This window comes from Pleuronectes platessa, chromosome 4, assembly GCF_947347685.1.
Source record: "Pleuronectes platessa chromosome 4, fPlePla1.1, whole genome shotgun sequence".
In the NCBI taxonomy this organism is placed as follows: domain Eukaryota; kingdom Metazoa; phylum Chordata; class Actinopteri; order Pleuronectiformes; family Pleuronectidae; genus Pleuronectes; species Pleuronectes platessa.
This window is the reverse complement of record NC_070629.1, coordinates 12,144,385-12,159,703: the sequence shown is the minus strand read 5'-3', so window position 1 is coordinate 12,159,703 and position 15,319 is coordinate 12,144,385. Positions and strand designations below refer to the sequence as shown.

At 46.0% G+C, this 15,319-nt stretch overlaps 4 protein-coding genes across 4 annotated transcripts; all 4 read right to left on the bottom strand.

Annotated features, from left to right (window-relative positions):
- Nucleotides 1-130: 130 nt before the first annotated feature.
- LOC128438936 (hibernation-specific plasma protein HP-55) lies at nt 131-2,832 on the bottom strand. The gene is made up of 6 exons (XM_053421712.1): nt 2,691-2,832; nt 1,427-2,066; nt 1,061-1,131; nt 762-955; nt 505-652; nt 131-406 (listed from the first exon to the last, which is right to left on the bottom strand). The coding sequence occupies exons 1-6, from the start codon at nt 2,721-2,723 to the stop codon at nt 212-214; spliced, it is 1,281 nt and encodes a 426-aa protein (XP_053277687.1). The 5' UTR covers nt 2,724-2,832; the 3' UTR covers nt 131-211.
- Nucleotides 2,833-3,072: 240 nt separating this feature from the next.
- On the bottom strand, nt 3,073-4,957 carry LOC128437670 (dual specificity protein phosphatase 26). Its single transcript, XM_053419837.1, has 3 exons — nt 4,179-4,957; nt 3,546-3,757; nt 3,073-3,465 (listed from the first exon to the last, which is right to left on the bottom strand). The coding sequence occupies exons 1-3, from the start codon at nt 4,253-4,255 to the stop codon at nt 3,269-3,271; spliced, it is 486 nt and encodes a 161-aa protein (XP_053275812.1). The 5' UTR covers nt 4,256-4,957; the 3' UTR covers nt 3,073-3,268.
- Nucleotides 4,958-5,187: 230 nt separating this feature from the next.
- Nucleotides 5,188-7,884, bottom strand: LOC128437669 (serine protease inhibitor A3N). The gene is made up of 6 exons (XM_053419836.1): nt 7,748-7,884; nt 6,484-7,123; nt 6,119-6,189; nt 5,819-6,012; nt 5,562-5,709; nt 5,188-5,463 (listed from the first exon to the last, which is right to left on the bottom strand). Exons 1-6 carry the CDS (start codon nt 7,778-7,780, stop codon nt 5,269-5,271), a joined length of 1,281 nt encoding a protein of 426 aa, XP_053275811.1. The 5' UTR covers nt 7,781-7,884; the 3' UTR covers nt 5,188-5,268.
- A 1,365-nt stretch (nt 7,885-9,249) lies between these two features.
- On the bottom strand, nt 9,250-10,030 carry LOC128437671 (dual specificity protein phosphatase 26-like). The gene is made up of 2 exons (XM_053419838.1): nt 9,465-10,030; nt 9,250-9,384 (listed from the first exon to the last, which is right to left on the bottom strand). The coding sequence occupies exons 1-2, from the start codon at nt 9,571-9,573 to the stop codon at nt 9,257-9,259; spliced, it is 237 nt and encodes a 78-aa protein (XP_053275813.1). The 5' UTR covers nt 9,574-10,030; the 3' UTR covers nt 9,250-9,256.
- Between the last annotated feature and the right edge of the window lie 5,289 nt (nt 10,031-15,319).

Sequence of the window (15,319 nt, the reverse complement as noted above, 5' to 3'; positions counted from 1 at the left end):
CAACGGTTTCGGAATTTATTGTATTTGCTGAATAAAAATGTAAATACCAGTGGATAATCTCATGTCCCTTTGTTTTCCTCCTTCAAAAACTGTATAGAAACAAACACTCAAAAGTCATTAGAGACAGACACAGATTGAAGATTTTATGTATTTGTGTTTTACACATGATGCAACAATGGTGCTTGAGTGAACACAAAATGTTTCATCTTCATCAAACATTTGGGTTGATAATCTTGCCAACAAAGAGAGTGCTTTCTGTGGCACGGTCAATGATGACGAGCATGAACGGGCGATTGAACTTCAGGACAGGTATGTGATGGAAAGAATATAGCATTATGCCGATGCCTGTAGCGGCTGTAGCGGTGGCTCCGACCTCGTCCACATCCAGGGTAGCTTTGTGCACGACCTTCATGGGATAGAATAGAAGCAGAGTGAGAGAACAGGTGGATGAAATGCTGGGAAAAAATGAATGCAATAACATACAGTATAACTCTCTGCCCTGACCTCTGACACTAACAGGTTCTTCCCCTCTGCGATGCCACTCAGGTCTGCACGAGTATCGAACATGTCCGTCATTCCCATTTCAATCAACGCGTCTTTCAGATTGTAGGAAGTCTTGATGGAGAACTTTGGAAGATATATGTCATATTCCCTTAAAGCAAATAGACAAACTTAGAGTGATTGATCTGACTGTGGTAATTAATCAAAAGGAGAAAAACCCCAAAATATTTTGGGGCTTTGCGCAAGTGTGTTCTCTCAACCTGCGCTTCATCCACTTCAGCCATTTGGTGACATGTCCCGGGCAGATGGCGTTCTCCAGTGTTGCCATATCTTCAGGCAACAGCAGCAGCATGGAGGAGGAGCTGTTGAAGGGAAGGTGGAGGACTGACGTGTTTATAGCTTGGTCGTAATAGATGTCTACGTCCTCCTCCATATTCATCATCTCAACTGGAACCTGGGAAGTTTAAACATGAAGCATCCAATAATTGGAAATCCCACAGTGGGGATGCATGATATATGTAACTCATGTCCATTTAGAATAAATGGTGCAACTTTGAACCTTGGTGTTTTCATCCACTATGAACTCATCCTTCCTGGTCATCTTAGGATCAAATGGTTTATCCCACTTTCCTGTTTGAAGAGGAAAAATTAAAAAACAGCTTATCACAGACATGTCAAACTAAAATGCTGGGAATTCAGAAACAGACACAGAAGCTGTGTCTCAATTCGAGGGCTGCATCCTTTGGAAGCTGCATTTGTAGAACAAATTACGTCCCAAAGAGGCAATGGCGGCAAAAAGCCAGGTGAAAACTATAGATTTTTTTAAATGTTAGAAGAGCTAATGGTACACATGTTAAAAAGACATCGGCCGCTGAATTGAGAGACAGCTAGAGAGAAACAAACACTGTTTGATGTGACTTTTTACCTTTAAAGTAGATGTAACTGATGAGATACATGATTGTGTCTGCATCTAGGCTCTCCACCAGCTTGTCGATCTTCCCCTTGGTCTTCTCGGCCACATAGCTGTTGATGGTATTGGCACTTTCTACAGTGTTGGTGAAGTCAACATTGAACCCATCGGCCAAGTAGGACTTCTTCAAGACGTACAGGAAATCCAGATTTGGAGTAAAGCCGCGATCGACGAACACAGCGGTGCCTTCGCTGGTGTCTTGATGAGACGTTTTGTTTGCCTGCTCCAGGAGCACTTGGAAAGCCTCATCCACATTTGCTTGTGTCAGCTCAGAGCTGTTGAAACCCAGACCATTGAAAAGCTGCTGATGGGTCTCCCCCCGCGCTCCTACAGACAAGGCTGCCAGTGCCAGAGACACGCTCTTTGGTGAGAAGAAGATGTTCTTGCCTTCCGAGTCAGAGTGAGCAGCCAGCTTCCTGTACAGACGGTAGGTGAATCCTTTGTTGGCTGAGGACACCAGTGAGACGCTGTTGGGAGCAGTGTCTTGGTCTGTTGGAACTTTGACATCGTGATGCTCTGCATGGTGATGGCTTCTTCCAACGCAGACCACTGCTGATAAGATCCAGATACACAAGGCTGCACGCATCATGATGAACTATGAGGAAACTGCACTAGTCAAACACTGTTTATTTGGGTTGCATAATGTTTGCAAGAACAAACACTTGAGAAATATGAGATAAATGTGTTGTGAGCACATGAAAATTTGTTTCTCTGTCTTACTCTTAGAGCTCCGACAAAGACATATTTTCTTCACAGTTTGAAATTTTTTGTTGATTCTACATCAAGATTTCTGTATTTCTTTTGTTTTCTCTTGTTGTTGGTTTGAAATGGTCAGACGATGCTGATCAAACATTTTTAAACCTCACGTTTTTAATGAATTAGTTTAAATCTAATTCTTAGATGTTTAGTCGTGATTATTTATTATATTAGAATTAATACTTAACATTCAAGGGCTTCAATTTTGAATTTCAACAGAAATACAAACAGTTCAATAATTTCCTACCTTTGTAGAATGAGGTTTTTTATCATCACATAAGATAAATAAAGTCAGGATTTATATTTACTGCTCTGACAATTTTCTAGAAAACTGTGTAACATCACAAATCAAAAACTGTCCATCTCATCTCAAGCAGTTACAACTGTTAAAAATTGTATCTAAGAAAAGTGTTGAAATAAACTAAAATATTAAAGAATGTGAGTTTTCTTTCTCACCACTTACCTTCTTCTGGGTGCAGCTCACAGTGACTCTCATGGACAACAGACAGTGACACACAGGCTGGAGAGAGGGAGACGTCCCACATAAGACCGATCGAAGCAGATGAACTTTGGCTTTGTTTATTCTCTATCAACCACTGTATTTGCTCTGTGTAATGATTACTGTCTCACCATGGCATCAAACTGAGACAGTGCTGTATACATACTGATGCAAAGCGACAAACATGTAGAATAACACGAGTGTGATCACCATAGTCTCTTGCCCATACAGTGTATCTGACAGGATGATCTAGTGTATAAATGAAACTGAAACATTCACCAGAAGCTGCACCAGAGTCACATTTTTACTTTAAAACTTTAATCAACAATTAAAAACTGACAGAATATAAATATTGTCACCTTACAGTTCCTGGAAATTAAAACATGATCCTGGAATGGATCAGATGCTGCAAGTCTGAGACTCAAAAACATTCATGCATCCAAATAATGGCATCAGTGTTTCTCAACAAGGAGCCATCTTTGTCATGTTTTCCTCATGTTGTGGACCCATGAGAGCTGAGCAGTAACACTATCATACAGAGTTCAGGGATGCGTGCCAAACAGCTGACCATCTAGTTTGATGAGCTGTCTGAGGAATCCTCGATTGGGCTTCACACCACGTTTATCTTTCACAGCACAAATAGCCTCCACGAGCTTCAGGTTCTGCCTCAGCATCAGGTACGCAAGGACCAGGGTGGCTGAGCGGTTCACTCCCACGTGACAGTGCACCAGCACTTTGCCTGAGAATCACAGAGACATTGTGTCACAGCATTATTTCAACAAACACTGAATCTAAGTAGGTTTTTCTACTTCCCTATACCTCCCCTGCTGAGAGCCCTGTGAATGAAGTCTGCTGCTGCGAGGAAGTTGACGCTCAAGTCAAAGCCACAGGAGTCATGAGCCTCTATGCCCATGTATGTGATCTCCATGCCCCTGTAGATACCTGGCTGTCCTCCACGCTTACTGTGAGCTGCATTCAGGATGTGTGTGATCTGATGCTTGGACTGATCGGCCGTGTTCTCTGCGCTGTGCCTGAAAAACACATAACACTGTGCAATCACAGACAGTATCTCACAATGAAGCAGGTGTTGCCTGCTGAAACTTTAGTATGCAATGCATTTCATAGTGATGGATTGATATTTGGAATCCAACTTCAGATATGCAAGTTAGTGCGTAGCTGACACCTGAGACACACTTTCCTACGCGGGCATCAGTGGTAACCTTTGCATATGATAGCTGTAGTTTATGCAAGCAAATCATGCTGTTAGGAACTACAGCAAAATCTCCACTCATATGATACATCAGTTATTTGGAATGTTTGACTTATATATACATCAATTCATCCATCCTTTAACTATACCACTAATCCTTTGAAGTTGCAATCCCAGCTGACATTAGGTGAGATGCTCACATTCACACCTATGGTCAATTTAGAGTCTCCAGTTAAGCTCACCCTGATCTCCATGTCTTTGGACTGTGGGAGGAAGCCGAAGAAACTAGAGAAAATGCACAGAGACACGAGGAGAACATAGCATGGTCCAGGACAAACTGGGAATCGAACTAGGAACCTTCTTGTTGCATTGGTGACAATCACAGCTCCACCTCGCTTCCCCTGGGTTACATATGTAAAGACAAACATGCTCCAGTGCTCAGTCAAATATTGAATAGCAGACATAAAGGTTTAGTGTGTAGAATTTAGTGAACTCTAGCGGTGAAGTTGCATGTTGCATCTAAACACCTGTAAGGGAAAATATTACAGTTGACCATAATATAATCATGTTTATTTCCCCTTTGATTGATCATGATTGAATCTCTAACAATGTAACCTTGACCATGCTGTTTTTCCTACTACTGAATGTATCTTGGCCTGATTAGTCTAAACACAGTAATCTGATTACCCTATGCACCATGCTCGAGCATTAAAGGTGACAATACTGTAAAAGAAATTTGCGTTTCGTTTCCTCGTTGGTAGTGGGAATGTAGAAATTGCCACGACAGACCCCTCACCTCAACCTCACCTTCCAAACATGAAAGAGAACCCTTGGTAGACTTCAGCTGTCATAAAAACTCAAAAGATATTTAGTTTTTCTAGTTTGTAATACTGTAAATAAAAAACATAGCAGCCTCCATAGGGAGGACCCGCTCCAGATGTAAATATAAAGTATTGCAATTTAAAAGGCCAATTCTATGTTTTCATACAATTTAGATGAAACACACTATTGAAAACGTCAATAAGATTATTTTATATTTCTTTTCTACCAATAGATCCCTCTCACCTATATCTTACACACTGAACCTATAGGGAATAAAAGATGAATTTAAATTGCAAATGGCTTCTGAATTTATTGTATTTACTGAATAAAATATAAATACCAGTGGATAATCTCATGTCCCTTTATTTTCCTAATTCAAAAACAATATAGAAACAAACACTCATTAACAAAAGTCATTAGAGACAGACAGAGATTGAAGATTTTATGTATTTGTGTTTTACACATGATGCAGTAGCGCTGCTTGAGTGAACACAAAATGTTTCATCTTCATCAAACGTTTGGGTTGATAATCTTGCCAACAAAGAGAGTGCTTTCTGTGGCACGGTCAATGATGACGAGCATGAACGGGCGATTGAACTTCAGGACAGGGATTAAGCGCGCAGACAAGGGCATTAGGCCGATGCCTGTAGCGGCTGTAGCGGTGGCTCCGACCTCGTCCACATCCAGGGTAGCTTTGTGCACGACCTTCATGGGGTAGAATAGAAGCAGAGTGAGAGAACAGGTGGATGAAATGCTGGGAAAAAATGAATGCAATAACATACAGTTTAACTCTCTGCCCTGACCTTTGACACTAACAGGTTCTTCCCCTCTGCGATGCCACTCAGGTCTGCACGAGTATCGAACATGTCCGTCATTCCCATTTCAATCAACGCGTCTTTCAGATTGTAGGAAGTCTTGATGGAGAACTTTGGAAGATATATGTCATATTCCCTTAAAGCAAATAGACAAACTTAGAGTGATTGATCTGACTGTGGTAATTAATCAAAAGGAGAAAAACCCCAAAATATTTTGGGGCTTTGCGCAGGTGTGTTCTCTCAACCTGCGCTTCATCCACTTCAGCCATTTGGTGACATGTCCCGGGCAGATGGCGTTCTCCAGTGTTGCCATATCTTCAGGCAACAGCAGCAGCATGGAGGAGGAGCTGTTGAAGGGAAGGTGGAGGACTGACGTGTTTATAGCTTGGTCGTAATAGATGTCTACGTCCTCCTCCATATTCATCATCTCAACTGGAACCTGGGAAGTTGAAACATGAAGCATCCAATAATTGGAAATCCCACAGTGGGGATGCATGATTATATGTAACTCATGTCCATTTAGAATAAATGGTGCAACTTTGAACCTTGGTGTTTTCATCCACTATGAACTCATCCTTCCTGGTCATCTTAGGATCAAATGGTTTATCCCACTTTCCTGTTTGAAGAGGAGAAATTAAAAACAGCTTATCACAGACATGTCAAACTAAAATGCTGGGAATTCAGAAACAGACACAGAAGCTGTGTCTCAATTCGAGGGCTGCATCCTTTGGAAGCTGCATTTGTAGAACAAATTACGTCCCAAAGAGGCAATGGCGGCAAAAAGCCAGGTGAAAACTACAGATTTTTTTAAATGTTAGAAGAGCTAATGGTACACATGTTAAAAAGACATCGGCCGCTGAATTGAGATACAACTAGAGAGAAACAAACACTGTTTGATGTGACTTTTTACCTTTAAAGTAGATGTAACTGATGAGATACATGATTGTGTCTGCATCCAGGCTCTCCACCAGCTTGTCGATCTTCCCCTTGGTCTTCTCGGCCACATAGCTGTTGATGGTATTGGCACTTTTTACAGTGTTGGTGAAGTCAACATTGAACCCATCGGCCAAGTAGGACTTCTTCAAGACGTCCAGGAAATCCAGATTTGGAGTAAAGCCGCGATCGACGAACACAGCGGTGCCTTCGCTGGTGTCTTGATGAGACGTTTTGTTTGCCTGCTCCAGGAGCACTTGGAAAGCCTCATCCACATTTGCTTGTGTCAGCTCAGAGCTGTTGAAACCCAGACCATTGAAAAGCTGCTGATGGGTCTCCCCCCGCGCTCCTACAGACAAGGCTGCCAGTGCCAGAGACACGCTCTTTGGTGAGAAGAAGATGTTCTTGCCTTCCGAGTCAGAGTGAGCAGCCAGCTTCCTGTACAGAAGGTAGGTGAATCCTTTGTTGGCTGAGGACACCAGTGAGACGCTGTTGGGAGCAGTGTCTTGGTCTGTTGGAACTTTGACATCGTGATGCCCTGCATGGTGATGGCTTCTTCCAACGCAGACCACTGCTGATAAGATCCAGATACACAAGGCTGCACGCATCATGATGAACTATGAGGAAACTGCACTAGTCAAACACTGTTTATTTGGGTTGCATAATGTTTGCAAGAACAAACACTTGAGAAATATGAGATAAATGTGTTGTGAGCACATGAAAATTTGTTTCTCTGTCTTACTCTTAGAGCCCCGACAAAGACATATTTTCTTCACAGTTTGAAATTTTTTGTTGATTCTACATAAAGATTTCTGTATTTCTTTTGTTTTCTCTTGTTGTTGGTTTGAAATGGTCAGACGATGCTGATCAAACATTTTTAAACCTCACGTTTTTAATGAATTAGTTTAAATCTAATTCTTAGATGTTTAGTCGTGATTATTTATTATATTAGAATTAATACTTAACATTCAAGGGCTTCAATTTTGAATTTCAACAGAAATACAAACAGTTCAATAATTTCCTACCTTTGTAGAATGAGGTTTTTTATCATCACATAAGATAAATAAAGTCAGGATTTATATTTACTGCTCTGACAATTTTCTAGAAAACTGTGTAACATCAAAAATCAAAAACTGTCCATCTCATCTCAAGCAGTTACAACTGTTAAAAATTGTATCTAAGAAAAGTGTTGAAATAAACTAAAATATTAAAGAATGTGAGTTTTCTTTCTCACCACTTACCTTCTTCTGGGTGCAGCTCACAGTGACTCTCATGGACAACAGACAGTGACACACAGGCTGGAGAGAGGGAGACGTCCCACATAAGACCGATCGAAGCAGATGAACTTTGGCTTTGTTTATTCTCTATCAACCACTGTATTTGCTCTGTGTAATGATTACTGTCTCACCATGGCATCAAACTGAGACAGTGCTGTATACATACTGATGCAAAGCGACAAACATGTAGAATAACACGAGTGTGATCACTAGAGTCTCTTGCCCATACAGTGTATCTGACAGGAAAAACTAATTGAAAGTTTTAGTTTGTAAGAAGTGCTGATCTATGAAAGAAACTGAGAGATTCACCAGAAGCTGTACCAGAGTCAAATTTTTACTTTAAAACTTTAATCAACAATTAAAAACTGACAGAATATAAATATTGTCACCTTACAGTTCCTGGAAATTAAAACATGAACCTGGAATGGATCAGATGCTGCAAGTCTGAGACTCAAAAACATTCATGCATCCATATAATGGCATCAGTGTTTCTCAACAAGGAGCCATCTTTGTCATGTTTTCCTCATGTTGTGGACCCATGAGAGGTGAGCAGTAACACTATCATACAGAGTTCAGGGATGCTTGCCAAACAGCTGACCATCTAGTTTGATGAGCTGTCTGAGGAATCCTCGATTGGGCCTCACACCACGTTTATCTTTCACAGCACAAATAGCCTAGCCTGGATGCCAGACGAACTTAGCCCCGCCCACAACAATTTGGTCGGGCAGTTCGGTCTGGAGTCGCTCCATTGGGAAAAAATTATGGCCGGACCGGGCCAATCAGATTGTCAGGGCGGGCTTCATACGATGATTGACAGATGATCAACGGTAACGTAATCAACCACGTCATCACAGTGCCCTCGGGTTGAATTCGTTTTCAACAAACATGCCTGCCGCTGGCGAGCTGAGATGTGTAGATGCTGCCATTGAGTCTGTTTTAGAAGACATCGACAGCGCATTCATTTTGAAAGAGGAACACAGAACGTGGAGGCGACGCCAGAGCACCGCGCTAATCCCTATCGCCCCGGCACTTGGCTGTTCACAACGGACACTGAAGCGACGCTGAACCGCCGGGCAGCGCTAATAATATCACCCGTTGATCCAGTAGATCGCTGCACGGCTTTGTGCCAGTCACACCGGAGGCTGAAGCACCGCGCTGCGCCAAGGCTGCCTCGCGGTGCTTCAGCCTCTGGTGTGACCGGCACAAAGTTTTAACATGGGAGTGGATGGGAGCCAGCTGTTATTTAAGGCTTGGCGCTGCGCTGAAGCGTCCGGTGTGAACCCGGCGTTAGTAAATAACTCACAATGCGTTGCTTAGCATACGTCACATACTACGTTGCTCTGATTGGTTGTAGGTCTATCCAATTGAGCGAAGAGGAATTTTACTTCCTGGTCAGTTGAAACACGCCCCATAATTTTTTCCCAATGGAGCGACTCCAGACCGAACTGCCCGACCAAATTGTTGTGGGCGGGGCTAAGTTCGTCTGGCATCCAGGCTACAAATAGCCTCCACGAGCTTCAGGTTCTGCCTCAGCATCAGGTACGCAAGGACCAGGGTGGCTGAGCGGCTCACTCCCACGTGACAGTGCACCAGCACTTTGCCTGAGAATCACAGAGACATTGTGTCACAGCATTATTTCAACAAACACTGAATCTAAGTAGGTTTTTCTACTTCCCTATACCTCCCCTGCTGAGAGCCCTGTGAATGAAGTCTGCTGCTGCGAGGAAGTTGACGCTCAAGTCAAAGCCACAGGAGTCATGAGCCTCTATGCCCATGTATGTGATCTCCATGCCCCTGTAGATACCTGGCTGTCCTCCACGCTTACTGTGAGCTGCATTCAGGATGTGTGTGATCTGATGCTTGGACTGATCGGCCGTGTTCTCTGCGCTGTGCCTGAAAAACACATAACACTGTGCAATCACAGACAGTACCTCACAATGAAGCAGGTGTTGCCTGCTGAAACTTTAGTATGCAATGTGTGGCATTCAACGTTCGAGGCTTCAATACGATGAAGTTTTAGTTGAACTAGTGACAAATTGCCAGCAACGCCACCCCAGGAATTTCACCTGGAGAGTTAGATTAACCTTAAAGTTAAAGCACACAAGTTCATTACTAATGAAAGCTTGAGACTGGGTCCAACATACAATTTCAATTCCTTTTAATTAATATATACAATCTTTAAACATGACTTCGCAATAAAATATGTTCACCCAACCACACTAAAGCGAACACACACACACACACACAAAATACAAATAAGGGAGGGCAAATAAACTCAATAAATGCAAACAAAAGAAAACTAACAACGAAATTAAATCAAAAGTAATGGAGATTTATCCAAACTGATAAATCCAAATAAATAGGTAAAGCAATTAAGCCAAACCAAAATAACTAAGAAAACGAATTAAACCAAAAACATGCAAAGCAAACCACAAAACACAAATAATATCATCAATAAGATCAGTTAGAAGTCGGTTAACTGAATAGATTAAGATGAGACTGAGGATGAGGCAGCAGTCACCATACTCGGTGGTAGGTACAGCACAGTAGGAGATGCAGAGTAGGATGGATGTGTTGGCTATATAAGCCAGTGGGCAAAACAGCAGCCGGCCAACAGCAGCGTGAAGAGGGGGGGGGAAAAACGTGCTGGCAGAAACCGCCCACACACACGTCAACCCTGCCATAGAAAAAATACATTTGTTCTAGAAGCTGAACAACAACTGTGGTAACTTGAGTTAACGTCATCTTATCCACATACCGTCAGGAGTTGAATGAACATCAAAGGGGAGGAAGGAGATCGCTTGCATCGAGCAGCACAATTACGTGCAACTCGATCGATCAGCTGATCGCTCCCCGCTGCAACCGGCAGAGGAGGAAAACACTCGCATGCCCTACAATTGGGGCCGATACGGGAGAAGGAAGACCCGGAACTGCCTGAGGGATGGAAGCCAGTGTTGAGGACTTGTGCAAAGTTTAGAAGGTACACAGACGCAAACAACTACTACATACCAAACAACGGCGAGCTGCACGACCCAGCTAACAAAAGGCGACCAGGTGAGGCGGCCAGGTGCGGTGATAACAGGAGGCGGGGCAGTCTGGAGCTTCAAGGCAAGAGGGCTCCCAGTGCACAACCACTCACCTTTATAGACAGCGCAACCAACCGTGATGGGCCGGTACTGCAGCACTAATTAAAGGCCCATCCTGCTACATTCTACCCCCATCGACTTCATCGTCCTCCCGACGATGGAACAACTGATCCAGAGGATCACCCAACTAACTCCACGGCCTAAAGAGCGCAGTAACGGCATTTGACACTGGACCAGGGGGATTTGCAGCCCCAAATGCCAAGTTCCCTACAGGTCGCGGAAGGTGATAGAGGTTTAGGTGCTGGCCAGCCGTCGACCTGGCTGACCGGCGTACTTCACTTTCACCAGCATAACTGGTGGATGGAACGGCCAGGGAAACGGAGGGTGGATCTGCCACTGCAGTAGAGGGAGCGCTTGACGACTCTAACCCAGCAGAGTCAGGTGGTGGGAGCAGCAACCGAGGGCTGGTTTGAGTCACCACGGCTGTGCGAGCAGGGGTAGCAACAGGGGTCTCCGGCCCCAACATAAACAAGTCTCCGTCAAACGGCAACTCATCCTCTGACCGAGGCCGGTCAAGAGGGGGTGGACAATGGGGCAATGCACTACCCTGAGGGGCAGCTCCAGCAACGGCTTTCAACAGTGTTCGATGGACCTGCCGAACTTTGGTCTGGTCGTCCATCGGTGCGATGGTGTACACTGGACCACCTTCTCGGGGTGCCTTTACGACTCGGTACACCACAGGGCCCCACAGATCTTGTATCTTGTGGCGCCCCCTTGCACTATGATCGCGCAGCCACACCAACTGCCCCACCTTTAGTGGGTCATCCCGAACCTGATTATCATGATTCCTCCTCCTGCGCTCTGCCGCCACCTTCAACCTTTCCCGGGCCCCGTCAAAGGCAAGCTGGAGCCGGTTTTGATGTTCTTGGATCCACTCATGGACCTCGCCACCCACAGGGTCTGAGACTCTACCCAAGAGAAAATCAACCGGCAGCCTGGGTTCTTGCCCGAACATCAGGTAGAATGGAGACTCGCCGGTGGACTGATGGGGAGTGGTGTTATACGAGTAGAGCACCTGTGGCAGGCAAGAGTGCCAATCTCTTTTCCGAGATGCAGGAAAGGCACGCAATAAGTTGTGGAGAGTGCGATTAAAGCGTTCGCATTGGCCGTTACCGGCGGGATGGTATGGAGTGGTGCGAGATTTTTCAACACCGTAAAGTACACAGAGCTGTTGAATGAGGGAACTTTCAAAGTTGCGGCCCTGATCAGAATGGATACGGGCAGGAACGCCAAACTTATAGAACCACTCAGAGACCAAAGTCTGAGCAACAACTGGGGCTCGTTGATCTCGGGTAGGAACAGCCAAGGTGTATTTACTGAAAACGTCTGTCATGACTAAGACATTCTCCAACCCGTTGTGGCTGGGTTCCAGCAAGGTAAAATCAATAGCCAAGATTTCATTGGGACGCGAAGCCAACAAATGCCCCATGAAACTGGGAGGCGGTCTGGGTGTGTCCTTAGCAACTTGACACCTCTCACACTCTCTGCACCACTGTGCCACCTCTGAGGACATACCTGGCCAGTAGCACCTTTGCCGCACTAGCTCCAATGTCCTCTCCACACCCTGATGCCCATGCCCTTGATGAACCTGAGACAGCACCTCTTGCTTTAACGTGGCAGGCAGCAGAAGCTGAAGCACCGCTTCGGCGCCATCAGGACGGAAGATGCGCCGGAAGAGAACACCCTCCTGCTCAACCAGCCGGTTCCACTGACCTATAATGGTCCGTGCAGGAGGAGACAAGTGTTTCCGCTCCTGATAATTGGGAGTCTGCTGCCGCCCCCAGAATGCTAAAACCTCCTGAAGGACAGGATCAGTTTGTTGAAGTGCCTGGAGGTCAGAAGGTGCATGATGGGGCAAAGCAGCAATAGCAGCTTGATTGGCGGGAGTGGTTTCACGCTGCAGGACCTGCCGCAAGGGCTCAGGAACTGAGGTACCAGGAAACATCTCCTCTAGGTTATTTGGCCCAGGTGGATGCTTCCGAGATAAAGCGTCAGCATTTTTATTACTCCTCCCAGAGCGGTACTTTATTTCAAAATCAAAAGCTGCCAATTGTGCTGCCCAACGCTGTTCGGTGGCACCGAGTTTGGCAGAAAACAAGTGACTGAGGGGATTATTGTCGGTGTAAACAATGCATTTATAACCAAGCAAGTACTCCCGGAATTTTTCTGACATAGCCCACTTGAGAGCTAAAAACTCCAATTTCATGGAGCTGTAGTTCGACATATTTCGCTCTGTGGGCCTCAACCCCCTGCTAGCATAAGCTATAGGTCTGACCTTCCCATTCTGTTCCTGGGAGAGCACAGCTCCAAGGCCACCATAGCTCGCATCAACCTCCAGGATGAACGGTAAGGAGAAGTCGGCGTAGGCGAGCACAGGTGCAGTGGTAAGTTTGGTCTTCAACGCTTCAAAATTGCGATGGCACTCATCCGACCAATGCTCCGCCACTATTCGCACCACACCCCTAGACTTCCTACCAGCTAATTCTGCTACCAGCTTGTGTAGAGGGGCCGCCAACTTGGCAAACCCCTCCACAAAGCGGCGGTAATAGCTGGCGAAACCAAGGAATGAGCGTAGGTCAGCGATGGTGGTGGGAGGCTGCCAGTTGGCAACTACCTCTTGCTTGCTGGGATCGGTGGAGACTCCCTGATCAGAGACCACATGGCCCAAGTACCGCACCTCCGGCTGGAAGAACGCGCATTTGCTTAGCTTAGCCTTCAGGCCTTGTTCCTGCAACCGTCCCAGTACAATCTCCAGCCGCTCCAGGTGTTGTTCCACCGTGGAAGAGAAGACTATGATGTCATCCAGATACAGGAGCAACGATTGACATTGTTGGTCACCGAACATTCGCTGCATCAGCCTCTGGAAAGTGCTGGGGGTGTTGCAAAGCCCAAAGGGCATGCGGTTCCATTCGAATAAGCCGAATGGGGTGCAAAAGGCGGTTTTGGGCCTGTCTGCTTCTGTGACCGGGACCTGGTTGTACCCGCTGGCCAAGTCAAGAGTGGAGAACCAGCGGGCACCTGTCAGGGCGTCCAAAGATTCCTCGATGCGTGGAAGGGGAAAAGCATCCTTCCGCGTTTTGTTGTTAAGCTGGCGGTAGTCCACGCACATGCGTAAACTGCCGTCTTTCTTTTTCACAAGGACAATTGGGGAAGCATAAGGACTGCTACTCTCTCTGATGATTTGATTTTCAAGCAGTTGGTTAATATGCTCCTTAACCACCTCGTACTCGGACGGCGGGATGCGCCTATGGCGTTGCCTGACAGGCACTTTGTCTAAGAGCGGGATGTCATGGCTGATCAGGTTGGTGCATCCCAGATCTCCCTCATGGGAGGAAAAGACAGAGCTGTACTGCCTAAGAAGGGACTGAACCTTACCCTGATCTTCAGTTGGTAAGGCTGACAAGTCCAGAGCCCCAATTCGATCTGGCACGACTTCAGACGTGGCCTGGGAAGCCACGGTGGCGACTTCAGTTGGCGTCTCGGTGACTCCTGCAGGCATGCTGACAACCCGGACTTCATCCAAGGTGCCCACCACAGTGCGAGGGTACAGCAAAACACTAGTGGAGCCAACATTTACGATCGGGATGTACGCAGTGCCTCGTACTACCCGAACCAAAGCAGGTGAAGCAAGCAGCCCAGCAGGTAGGCCAGACTCCGAAGGCTCAAACAACACCCTAGTACCCGAGTACTGCTCGGAGCATGTTGCTGTAACTATTGTCATCGTACCACCATGGATGCGGCATGCCTTCCCACCCCGAACCTTGACCTGGCCTGCTGCGTGCTGAGGGGCTTGCCTGCTGGCCTGATGACACTTCTGTAGTGCCTGCGTAACTGTCTCTGGTGCATCTGATACAGAGAGCGAATTGAACAAAGCCAGACCATGCTGTCCAAAGAGCACCTGATAACATCGATGAATAATGTTCATCCCCAGAATACCCGGAACCTGAGCAGACACCGCTCCCGGAGGATCTTTCACCACCAAAACCCCACACCGCGGCACCGAAGTGCCACAGAGCTCGACATCTAACTCCAGGTAGCCAACATAGGGGATGTCTAACCCATTGGCTGCTCTGAGCTTCAGCCAATTACAAGCTTGTAGCCTCTCATGCCCCCAAGGCTGGAAGTGTTGCAGGAAAAAGCTTTCTGTAACTGTAGACACCATGGAACCGGTGTCTACCAAGCAAAGAACCTGAGCTCCACCCATGTCCACGGCAACATGGGGGCAAGACGACATCAGCTCAAGAACTTCCTCCGAGCCAGTGGCTACCCCCCCCGAACTGTGGCTCTGCAGTTCGGCGGGTGCTAGTTTTCCGGCTCCTGGGCCTGATGAAAATGCCCGTTAGACGGTTGACGACCAGGCAAAGAAGACTGTGTGCGAGCAGAAACCCGA